Below are 13,082 nucleotides of genomic sequence, written 5' to 3' on the forward strand. Positions count from 1 at the left end.
CTTCATCAATATGTTTTGTCACCTCCTCGAAAAACTCAATTAGGCTTGTGAGGCATTACCTGCCCCTCACAAAGCCATGCTGACTATCCCTAATAAGACTATGCTTCTCCAAATGCTCATAAATCCTCTCCCTAAGAATCCTCTCCAATAGCTTGCCCACTGATGTAAGACTCACTGGACTATAATTCCCAGGATTACCCCATTACCTTTCTTGAATAAGGGAACAACATTTGCCTTCCTCCAATCCTCTGGTACCACTCCTGCGGTCAGGGAGGACGCAAAGATCATCGTCAATGCCCCTGCAATCTCTTTCCTTGCTTCCCGTAGTAACCTGGGGTATATCGTGTCCAGCCCCAGGGACTTATCTATCCTAATGTTTTTCAGAAGCTCCAACATCACCTCTTTCTTAACCTCAACATGCTCCAGCACATTAGCCTGCTCTACGCTGACCTCACATACATCGAAGTCCCTCTTCCTAGTAAACACTGAAGCAAAGTATTCATTAAGGACCTCCTCTATCTCCTCTGCCTCCAGGCACGTTTGCCCCTTTATCCCTGAGCGGTCCTACCCTCAATCTAGTCATCCTCCCGTTCTTCACGTATATGTACAACGCCTCGGGGGTTTTCCTTAATTCTACTCGCCAAGGCCTTCTCATGTCCCCTTCTAGCTCTCCTAAATCCCTTCTTAAGCTCCTTCCTGGCTACCTTATAATTCTCAAGAGCCCTGCCTGATGTTTGCCTCCTAAACCTTAAGTATGTGTCCTTCTTCTTCTTGACCAAATGTTTCATTTTTTGACTAAATGACAGAATTCTTCCGTCTTTTTAGAAATAGCAACCTAAGATCTAAACTAAAAGCTTGAAGCTACTCAAGATACTTCTCCAAAATAACTTTTCCAAACCTTGCACTGAAAACATTTTTGACCCACTGTGACCAACTCTTGATTATAAGGAGATTGGAATGGAAAAGGTGGATGGATGGGGGTGGAAGTGCTGACTTGCTTCCTTATGTAACCAAGATGACAGTGGAACATAAGAGAACAGAACATTCCCACCTCTCTATAGCTAATCTATTAATATTGCAATTCTGAAGTCAGTCCCTTTTTTTTTCTCATCATACATGAACAATGGTAGTACTTCAGCATGTTAAATCTTGATTAATACAATAGTCTTTTATCCTACGAATACATGGACAGTCTAGTATCTGAGGGCATCATTACAATTATATCTGGTAAATTTTCCAGAGTATCGTCCAACAATGTGCAGCTTCAGTACTTAGGTTTTGCCACAGTAACCTTTATTGAGCTATGAAAGGAACTGCAAAAATGAATAACTTCATATCATATATCTAAAAAAATGCACTCCTCGAGATTCATCTTTTAGGATGTTTACATCCTATACAGGTAATACTCTACAAAAAGAGTTAATCATTACTATTGCAATTCAAATGTTGACTAGTTTGACTATTAGTTAACTACAAAACTTTAAAAACATTTGCGAGAATACCAAAATACATTTTTAAAACACAGACATTTAATTTCCTATTACTTTTATTTTTGATAGGATCTTGGTGATATTTTCAATTAATTTAAAGCATTTTAATTCATTAAGATAGCAATGCATCAAATATATTCAGGCAGCATTTTAATGTTCAAGTTACACAAACATTAGAACATTACATCATTATTATTTTACGAAATGGTATAAACTAAGAAAAATCACTGATTCTGGGACAAAGACACGATGTTCTGTGCACAGCCATATAAAATCGCATGTCTCAGTTTTGGCCCTGATTTGCACTCAGTGTCAGCAAACTACTGCTCCACAAGTAATCAGAGCCAAATCCAATTATGTAATTATCAAATATGTACTTTTAAGCAGGAGTCTGTCTATTCATTTTGGATTACCTTCCTCTCCCCTTTGTAACCAACAAACACAAAGTCAACTGCAATCCCTTCTGTGTCCCAAACTGAATCAACTAACTCAGCAGAAACTACAATCAAGCCGTATATGGTTTAACACCACATTTGGTGGTGCATTTAACCACTAAAGAATCATAATAACAGTGAAAAATAGACTTTAATTATTCATTAAAAATACTGCAGCTTGCCATACAACATTTACTCTGATATATTCATGTGATCGGTGCTGGAGTTTACAATTGCAAGGTGAAAGGTAAAGCACAAATACTGAACACAACAGAGGAAAAGTTTTATAAACCTCAAATAAATTCAAATACAAGTAAATCCATAATGGTTCAGTGGCTGAAGATTTTGTACAATATTAATGCAAGTAGACGGGAAGGATGGTGGCAGTGATGATGACGGGGATTGGAAGGGGAGGGGGGCAAGGGCCGATGAGGCAATTTCCAAGTTTTTATGCATCTCAGCAGAGAGTTGCTTTAAGTTCCAGGCCATAGTTTTCAATTAAAGATAAATTACCAACTTCCTGGCTAAACATGTTCTTTGAAAGCCAATTTTCTGCCATTTTTTTTTAAAAAGTAAGCGAGATATAGCTGCAACATGCTGATTTTGCTCATTAAACCAAAGAGGCTTGCAAAACTGAGTTTAATTTTCTTCAGTTCATAGAGTGTAACTCCATTTAAATGACAAAAGCCAAAAGGTACCAAATTTTTAAATTATTTGTGTAATATATTTTTAGGAGTTCAAATGGCAGAAAATCTTGCACACATATCTGAAAAAAATGCTATCACTTTGAAATTTAACTGAGTCTTGTAACTTAAAAGGAACAATATATCAGTTTAAAGCAGTATATGTATTAATAGGGAGCAGTATTTATAGGCAGAAAGCAATCTCCATTTTGCTCTCATTTGTTTTAGGTATTCAAAGACATTAATCTGGCAAAATGAGGTTAGTGTTTTTTTTAAACCATATCTTCACATTGATCAGTCTCCTAATTCATGAAGAACAACAACTCACAAACTCTGTATCTGTCCACATTCTGAGACGCTCCACTTCCCCAGGTCTTCTGTTCTGCCTAATATTACTTGTGATGTTGTCCATTTCTTGCAAAACAGCTTCTGCAGTACTAGATCAATGAGATATAAAATTACACAATAATTTATGATTTTGAAATGTGTTTTCATTATGCACTCAATAAAATGATCACAACCAGCCTAGGATTTGGCCAGACAATACCAGAAAAACAAACCCAGAGAGTTCAATGTGCCAAAGCTTCTTGCATGAAAGTAGATATTGGTTGAGATTTGGATTCTGCAGTTAACAACATTCATAGTTGACATCACACCATTTATAATTCTTTAAGAAAACAAGATAAATAGGCAGTAGGTACAAGAACCCAAACATCTCTAAACATGTTACAAATTGCACTGTATAAAAATCTCTGCATTTCATTCCTAGAAGCATTCAATTTTTGTACTCAAATGTCAGGAGGTTAAATTGAATCAGGGTAATTCATGAAAGCGAATTCAATTAAGTCTTGGCTGGCATCATTACCAATAGAAACTGCTTCACCAATGTACTTCACAGTAGCAAACAAGCCACCAAGACCATTTGACTTCAGTCTCTCAGTACAATGCTGAGTTTTAAAGCCCCATAAAGTGAATGAGCCAAAAACTCAGTTGTATAAAATATGCAACCAAGTAATGGTTTAAGGCAATGAATCATCTTCTCAGGGAGGCTTGTATCACAAGAATAAGTATTCAGATTATTGACACGGGAGTTTTCAATGTAACATGCATCAGTACCAACTAAAACGGACTCTGACAAAGCTTTGACACCAGATGTCCAGAATATTAATTGCTAAAAGAGCCAACATAATGTAGTGAAAATCATTGGTTGGAAAAGAAGTTGCAAAGCATTTAACGATAATGAAAGTGATAATGGATAAATATTAATCCACCAGCTATCACTGAAACAGTCTGTTTCTTTGAGATGTTATTCTCACAACCAGAACCCCTACGGGGAAGTTCAACAGTCTTCTGAGATTTCTCACTCCACATGCCTAAGTGCACACTGATACTTTCCCCACTTAGCTGGTTAACAGCAACAGCATAGACAACCACAAGTTGTGATAGGTTTTTACCACAGATCAAAATTCTTACAAATCCAATCAGCAACATTTTGTCCTATTGATTAGACCAGTCTCCACCTCAATTTCCAGCCACTCCAAGTAGATTTCAAAATCCACTTTAGTGCAATGGTAACAAACCATAATACTTCTCCTTCTCACTTGACCAGACTATAATTTAATCATTTCATTCTACACTTAAAAATACTCCTGACCCACTCTGCAAACAAGCATATTCACTCAATCTTTTTGCTCCCCTGGATGTAGCTTCAGCCATTATCTCAATAGGAAAACACAGAAAAATAGAACAGGAGTAGGTCATTCATCCCTCCGGGCCTGCTCCACCATTGACACAATAATGGCTGATCATCCACTACCCTGTTCCCACCTTCTCACCATATCCTTTATCTCTTTAATATGAGAAGTACGTATACTCCCTTCTTTAATATATATGATTTGGCTTCCACCACCTCCTGGGTGAAAACATTTCTCCTGATCTTGGTTCCAAATGCAGACCTCATATATTGAGAATGTGATCCCTGGTCATTGGAAAGATCTTTTCACAGCTGGTCCCAACAGGATTTTATAAGTTTCTATGACATCGCCTCTTATTCTTCTGTACTCTAGAGAATATAGGCCTAATCTACCCAATCACTCTTCATACATCAGTCCTGCCATCCCAGGAATCTGTCTCGTTAATATCTGTTGCACTCCCTCCAACAGGAGATTAAAAACTGCACAACAGCTCCAAATGGGGTCTCACCAAGGCCTTGCTTAGCTGCAGCAAGACATCCCTGCTCTTATATTCAAACAACTTTGTGCTAGACAATGAATGATTCGATATTTTAGAGGTAACCTGTATGCGAGAAGAAAATTGAAGTAAAGATTTAACCAAGAAAGGGAATCTAATACACAAACTTGATATTAACAGCAGATGAATACAAGAACTTAGTATACAATTTAAAACTTGACAACAGGGGTAATAGAGGTACACAGATCCAGAACAAATGTTACTATCCAAAATTAGCTTGGTTAAGTTTCACCTCAGTCAAACAACCATGGATTTAAACTTGACTTCTATCTTCTACCTGAAGCCACAGATCCTTCTGATAATAGAATTAAGATTCAAAAATGATCAAAAGCTAGAATAAGAGGACAGACATCTCAAAAGAAAATTCTAGAGACAGGGGGCCATGAAACATGGAATAATCTGAAAACAAGGGCAAGAACTTTAAAATCAAGATGCTATTAAACTGCAAGCCAATGTAAGTTTGCTAGCAAAGGATAAACAGCACATGATGAGAGTTGGAACATGGACAAAATGAAGTGAAAATACCAATACCCAATGTAATAAAGCAAATTACTTGATCTAAAATGCAGGGTAAAAGCATTATTGCCACTCCAAATAGCAGACTGACACTTCTACAGAAGATTCCAATCAATATTTACAATGGCCAAAAGGACACAGAAAGTAAAGCTTTCTGTAACAACTGTGATGGAATTACTTATAGGGATCATCTGTATAAAACCTGCAATTTATATTTGGTATAAACATTAGTGACAAAATCAGCAATCAGAATAGATTTAGGGACTCAGCAGGACTTGAAGTTTTAACACAATCTTACTTATTTTTACAGGATATTTCAAAAGGAATTCAAATTCTCTTCCGACACTAATATGAATAAGGCAAGGCACAGCAGGAAGTAGTTGAAGTGATTTGCCCTACAATTCCTGCCCTTGGCTTACATATGAAACACCAAAATTTATTTACCTGTTTACCAATTGATCAAACAGAAGGCTTTGGTTGAGGGTTTCAAATTTGTTTCTCCTCGCACGACCACTTCTTCTAACTTCTGAATCACCATTCATATGAGAATGGTTCCCATCCTCTTGGGATTCACGTCGACTTCCAGGATTTCTGAGAACTTTTAAGGATAACGATAGATGTATCAACAATTTTATCATTTTGATTTATATATTTTTAAAAGAGGTACGCAGTTCCAGAACAAATTTTACTATTCAAAATTGGCTTGTTTCAGTTTCACCTAGTCAAACAACTATGGATTTAAAGTTCTTCTATCTTAAGTCACAGATCCTTCTGATAATGGAATTAAGATTCAAAAATGATCAAAAGCTAGAATAAGAGGACAGACATTTCAAAAGAAAATTCCAGAGATAGGGGGCCTCATATACACAGATGTTTTGTGATAAGAGTGCATGGGCAGATTGCAATCTGCAGCATTGTTTTATTCAGTTGGGTCACCTTCAAGAACGCTGCTCAAATCTAAATAAATGTAAAGGGCAACTATTGTTGCAAATTTTTATAGACCAGCAGTTGTTTGATCTTCCACATCATGTGAACAACCACACCAGGTTATCTCAACAGCAGGAAGTAACTATTCCTTTCTGCTTTAAAGAAATTCAAGTAACCTGGATCTTATTTCTTATAATTTTATATGAAATATGGAATCCAAAAGGAAATATCCATACAAAACTTTCATGCAAATAGATCTTCTAATAATCGAAAAGCAAAACCTAGTGGAACCAGTCCTTCAATCCTGATTTCCAGTGCCATCTGCATGGAGTTTGCACATTCTACCTGTGACTGTGTGGGTTTCCTTTGGCAGCTCTGGTTTCCTCCCACATCCCAAAATTATGCAAGTTGTTAGGTTAATTGGACAATTTAAATTGCCCCTACTGCATAGATGAGTGGCAGAATGATGGGGGTGTTGATGGAAATGTAAGGAGGACAAGATGGGTTGTACAAAAATGATTTCCTCAACAGTGGATGTGGACTTAATGTGCAAAAGGTCCTGCTTCCATGTTGTATCTCTCTATTACTCTATGGTGTTGGTCTTCACTGACCTGATTAACACCCCCACCTGTCACTAATAAAAACCACGTTATCTGCCTTGAGGATTGTAGTGCTTTGGTGAAAAAGATTCTCACTTTTCCACTACTGTACAGTAGTTGTCTCTCATTTAAGGAGGGGCAACCTGTTCAGAGAAGATCTACCTGCCGAAAACCTAGAATGGATTGGTTGTCTTATGAAGAAAGGTTGGACAGGCTAAGCTTGCATCTGCTGGAATTTAGAAGAGTGAAAGGAGACTTGATTAAAACATTTAAGGTCCTGAGGGGTCTGGACCGGTTCACAGTGCATAGAATGTTTCCTGGTGAGAGAGTTAAAAACTAAAGATCACAGCTTAAAATGAAGGCATTGCGCATTTTAGACATGGATAAGGTATTTCGCCCACCTTCCCACATCCCCCCCCCCCACCCCGCAACAATTGTTGGTCTCTTCCCCAAAGGGCAGTGGAAGCAGAGTACTGAATATTTTTAAGACAGAGGTGCAGATACAAGGGTCAAATGGCTTGTTCCTGTTCTAAGTCTGTATGTTCATAATTTGAGAGTTGAATACCAACAGCTGGAAAGGTAGAATAAGAAGGAAAAAAATTACTCAACTACCAAGCACAATTTCATCAGTTCATTAACCTGTCCCTCTGTGTCCCAACAGATGCTGCCTGACCTGCTTCACATTTTGAATATCTTCTATTTTTGTTTCAATTTCCAGCATCTGCAGATTTTCGCTTTTCAATATAATTTCTAACTTGTGGCATTACCAGGTAAACCAGAAGTACTATTCAGCCGGTCATGCATTGGGCAGGACCGTCCAGTCTACAAATATTGTACTTTTACCAGCACTATGTCTCAAATGGAGGTACTTTTGAACATTGTGGGAAATTAATCTTTGTTGGCCACCTGTTCTTCCTCTGCAACGGGTGCAACTTAAACTAAAAACTTGGGCTCTTATAAATATTTCATTGAATTTCTTTGTGTTAAGCAAACTTACCCAAACTACTATGCCCATTTTGCATTGAAGTACCTGCACGAGTAGTTAACCTGGGAGAAAAAAGTCAAAACAAAAACCATTACTATGGTATGAAATGATGATTTCAACTAAATTTGACATCAGCATGATATTGAAAAAAAGAGTAAGTTACTGCATATCTACTACCTTGAAGTATTATTATTGTTGTGCTCATTCAAAAATCAAATAGTTGTAGGCTAATAGAGGCAATTATACTTCTGGTATTTCTTTTTCCATATGCTTTCTACCAGTTCTTACATTAAGCTTAAGCACATTTTTCCAATAATTGGCTATTTAAAGTAGCGCTGCTGTAATAAAAACAACTTGCTTTTGTATAGTGCATTTTATAATCTCAGGGTAACCCAAAAGAGCATATACATGTCTTAAGTGAAATCACTGTTGTAATGGGAAAAACACAATAATCATGTTGCAGACAGCCACAAACATACAATCATGACTAGATCATCTGTTTTAGTACTTTGACTGAGGGTGGAGATAACTCCCTTGCTCCTCTTCAAAATGTAGCCTTGCAATCTTTTACATCCACCTGAATGAGTGGGAAAGAACTTGGTTTAACAGCAAAAAGGCTGCATCTCCAAAACAAATGTAGCATTCTCCCAGTGCTGTACAGGAGTATTAGTCTCTGGAGTGGAATTTGAATCCAAATCCTTCCAAATCAGTGAAGCACGTGATACCACCTGAGCCCAGTGGTTATCCATGAAAGTCTACACTAGTAAACAGTAACTGGTAATGTACAGATAAAAATCACAGAAGAAATCACAATCAGGCTCTATGAGCCCTTGTAGGAGTGTCCTTTTTTTTTGAAAAGATGTCATATCAGCCATACAGTGGAAGTACAATTTGTTTGCCATACCAACGTCACAGAAGACTCAGTCGCGGTTGCTATAGTTATAACAGGAGGGACAAAGTGCTGACAAGGCGTACACAGCTGTGTTTATTTTTAACTGAAATCAGGCAAGGAAGTTAGTGGAGTGGCTGATTCAGGTTTGTAAAAGAAAGTGCATGCAGAATGTATTGGAGAAAGTAGTCATTTATTAATATTACTGGTAACTTAAATCAAAAATATTTGTGAAGTAAAATGTAAACTCCGGTTTGGATGTTTCCATTAAATTTGAAGTATTACATACAGTTATTGTGCAATGCATTAAAAAAATACAAGAGGTAATAGAAACATGAAATGTTGATTCACTGTGATGATGGTACGTGCATTTCAAGAAAACAGTTGGCAAAAGATGCCAGGGATATTTACAGTGGAAAAAAGGCAGTGGGTTGGATCAGGCATTCTGTTCTTAATTCAGTACTCAATATCATGAAAGCTTTTTTGCAAAACAATGAAATGTTCTTTCAACTGGTTGATGGATCAGGAAAAAGCTTTACAGAAAAGAAGTGCAGAGAGCTTTTCTTCCAAAACATAAGGTGTTTATCACAACTAAATGGAAGAAGGAATAAGATAACTTAAAGGAGGTGAAAAGTACGGTACTTCATCCACACTGGGTCATGGATAGGGATTAACACCAATGGACCAAACACACACAATAGCCCAAACAGTTACTTCCCAACCCAAACTTGTAAATTCCAAGTTAAAGGGAGCTTTCCAAGCAAATCTACAAAGTTATCGAATGGCAATAAATATATTGCAGAGAATAATGTATCAATATTAGCTTTGTCACCCAATGCTTTCACACACAAAGTGCTGCTAATTCAGCTCACCTGGATTGCCTTGTTGAGCCGCACCATTCTTCTGCAGGTCCACTGTTATGAGGACTACGTTCAGTTGAAATATCACTAGAAACTGGATCTGCATTCCTTCGCCTAAGTTTTGCCGGCGGTTCTGCCTGACAATCACTCAAACTAGCTTCATCATTACCAGGATCCTGCTGTAATAAAATATATATTATATATATTTTACTTTGCATAAAAAGGGTGGCCACACATTTAAAAATAAATCTTAAGAAAACTACTGAACAAACATTTTCCCTCTCCCAGCCAACATATTCAAATCAAACAGCGCAGAATAAGAATGCTATTAGTACTTTAAATTAACATCTTCACAAATCTTAACTCAGCAATAATCCTGCCTCTTTTTTGGTTAAAATTTCCTTTCCAATCTTATTGTCCAGCATTGTCAACTGAAGGCATAAAATAATTTGCTGTGAAGATAAAATTATATATGAGCAAAAAACCAAGATGTGAAATCAGTGTTGATTAGAATATCAAGTAAAATGATTAGTTAACTATAACAATAGGTAATTTAAATGATCAAGTACATAACAAAATATTTTAAAAGAAAAGCAAATTAGTAGAAATCAAATAATAGATACAATATTACAGTAGCTGATTACATTCCAGATAACTGTGTTGATCACAATACAGAAATTGGACCTTCACTGCTCATGTATTAATTCCCCTTTAATTTTTTTTGACTCCTCTCCCTTTCACTCCATTTATTTACTCAAAACCTTTGAGGTATAAACTTCTCTGATTAAGAGTTCTGATGAAAGGTCATCCAATTGAAAGGTTAACTCTTCCCCTCTCCAGAAAGGTTCATTAACTACTGATTATGTGTAACATTTTCAGCTTTTACTTTTGTTTAAGAATTATTTCATTATTTTCAAACAACAGTGGACAATACAGAAACAACCAGGTCCAAGGGATTTAAGTTACAAAATCAGGAACGTCCAAATTATTCAGAGATAACATTGATAGAGCATAATCAACTTTTATCTTTATAGCACTTTTAACTTGGAAGAAATAGCCAACTCAAACCCTTCAGACACCAATGGCGTCATAAAATAGAAATTTGAAATGTTAAACATTAAAGAAATCAGGCAAAGCTGTGGCACACCAAAGGTTAATTAAAATATCCAAAAATAATGTCATCAATTAAATCCACTTAACTAAATAATATACTGGAGGAGCAAACCAGGATTTGGGACAGATTTGAGGAAGATGGTGAGCAAACAGAAAAATGGGCTTGAGTTCATTAAATACAGGCCTGTTCAGCCAAATGGTCTTTCCATTTATTCCAAGTGTAATATCTTAACTTGCTGAAAAATGAAGCCCCTGATTTGGAACAGACAGAGAATTCTAGAACAATATCGGGGGTCAAATATTCCTAAATAGTACTCTTAAATAATGGCCTCAAAAATGGGTGTGGTGTAGAGAAAAACGTGGCTCTTATATCTGCTCTTTCCTAAGCCATCTTTGTGTATTTTTAGCTTTAAATGACAACCTGATATTGTTTTAATGTTTTTTTGAACAAAAACTGACTAAAAGTCTTCAGACATTACACTACTTCATGCAACTGGTCGGATATACTGGAGACAGTTTTTAAACATTACGCCTCTCTTTCTTACAAAATGACTTATTTAAACAGAAGGAAGACTCGCAGGCAAACTAGTACCCACATCCTTTTGCTGCACAGTCTATCTTCACATCTACAGTTGTTATTGCTGGCTCTACCTCCACAAATTGTTTACCATGTGTATCATGGAGTACTTTTTTAAGGTGCAGAGGGGTTAAGAATTGGAACTCACTGCTTTTAAAAGGGTGGTAAAAACAGAGTCAATCAGGGCTTTCAAAATGAGCAGGACAGACCTTCAGGGAAACAAATTTGCATGGCCATGGGGAAAGAGCTGGGAAATGGTACAGACGATATCACACTGTAAAGAGCTGGCATAGATTCAAAAAGCCAAATGCCCTCCTCCTGTGCAATTATAATTATATGATCTGCTTGGTCATGAGAGAAGACCAAATGCCAAATGTTTTTCTACAACCCATAGCATAGATTTATTGTATTCATTCTTGCTTTGTTCACAGCCACAATTCTAATCAAAGTCACAAGGCTTACCTTAAGGAATAATGCAATTGCTACAACACAGACAAAGGGAATGTTTATGAAAATCAGGAGTCTCCCAGAAGAGAGAGAATCCAAGAATTGACTTATGGGAGACAGAGAAATTTCCACCCACAATCAAAATGTCAAATCTTAAAGTTAGTTTCAGCAATTGCTTTGAATTAAGAAAGATGTTGTTTGATGTGTTTACATTAGTTGGAGTTTGCTTTTCCTGCCATTTTGTTGGCCAGAATTTGAAAAACATATCACAACATCCAATAACCCTCGCAACAAAAGGCACCAGTCAGGAGCAAATGAGTGTACAAATATCAGGGCCATGCCCATTTCAGGAGTTAACCAGTGAAACTCCGATAATGCACTATTGCATTGTTCAGAAATTCCAGTGGTTTGGCATCTAGCTCACCAGGTGCTGATTTCTGCACACCCTCTTAACACAGAAGCCCTGGCGCCTGCGCTCCCTGACACATGGGGGCCCCAGCTCCTGCACTCCCTCTGACGCACCGGACCCCCATTCCCATGTTCCCTTTGACACACCGGGGCCCCAGTCCTCTTGAAATTCAATGGGTTCACTGGAGAATTCATTATACTATCATTCAATAAATTTTTAAAAATGAATTAGAAGTGCAATGCAATATTCATAGAAATTCAAGATTCAGAATTGGCTTGCCTATAGAAAGCAGAGGGTTGTAGTGGAGGGAGTGCATTCAGATTGGAGGGCTGTGAATAGTGGTGTCCCACAGGGTTCTGGGACCTCTACTTTTTGTGATATTTATTAATGACTTAGATGAGGGGGTGGAAGGGTGGGTTAGCTAGTTTGCAGATGACACAAAGATCAGTGGAGTCGTGGATAGTGTGGAGGGCTGTCGAAGCTTACAGAGGGATATTGATAGGATGCAGAGCTGGGCTGAGAAGTGGCAGATGGAGTTTAATCCAGAGAAGTGTGAGGTGGTACACTTTGGAAAGACAAACTCCAAGGCGGAGTACAAGGTAAATGGCAGAATTCTAGGCAGTGTGGAGGAGCAGAGGGATCTGGGGGTTCATATCCACAGATCACTGAAAGTTGCCTCACAGGTGGATAGGGTAGTTAAGAAAGCTTATGGGATGTTAGCCTTCATAAGTCGTGGGATCGACTTTAAGAGTCACAAAGTGGCTCGAAGAATGATGCAGCTTTACAAAACTCTGTTTAGACCACACTTAGAGTACTGTGTCCAGTTCTGGTCGCCTCATTATAGGAAGGATGTGGAGGCGTTAGAGAAGGTGCAGAGGAGATTTACCAGGATGCTGCCTGGAT

General features: G+C 37.6%; 1 protein-coding gene across 3 annotated transcripts in view; it reads right to left on the reverse strand.

Moving 5' to 3' along the window:
- atad2b (ATPase family AAA domain containing 2B) overlaps positions 1 to 13,082 on the reverse strand; it is a 106,631-nt gene that overhangs the window by 63,628 nt on the left and 29,921 nt on the right. For 2 of the 3 annotated variants that reach the window (XM_052024677.1, XM_052024675.1), the window contains exons 2-5: positions 9,646 to 9,812; positions 7,897 to 7,946; positions 5,818 to 5,971; positions 2,936 to 3,044 (exon numbers count right to left, since the gene is read on the reverse strand). In XM_052024677.1, the coding sequence (XP_051880637.1) occupies positions 2,936 to 3,044; positions 5,818 to 5,971; positions 7,897 to 7,946; positions 9,646 to 9,812 (480 nt within the window). The remainder of the gene's footprint in view (positions 1 to 2,935; positions 3,045 to 5,817; positions 5,972 to 7,896; positions 7,947 to 9,645; positions 9,813 to 13,082) is intronic. The other variant, XM_052024676.1, reaches the window with a different exon arrangement.

The sequence above is a fragment of the Pristis pectinata genome, chromosome 10, assembly GCF_009764475.1.
Source record: "Pristis pectinata isolate sPriPec2 chromosome 10, sPriPec2.1.pri, whole genome shotgun sequence".
Taxonomy (NCBI): Eukaryota; Metazoa; Chordata; class Chondrichthyes; order Rhinopristiformes; family Pristidae; genus Pristis; species Pristis pectinata.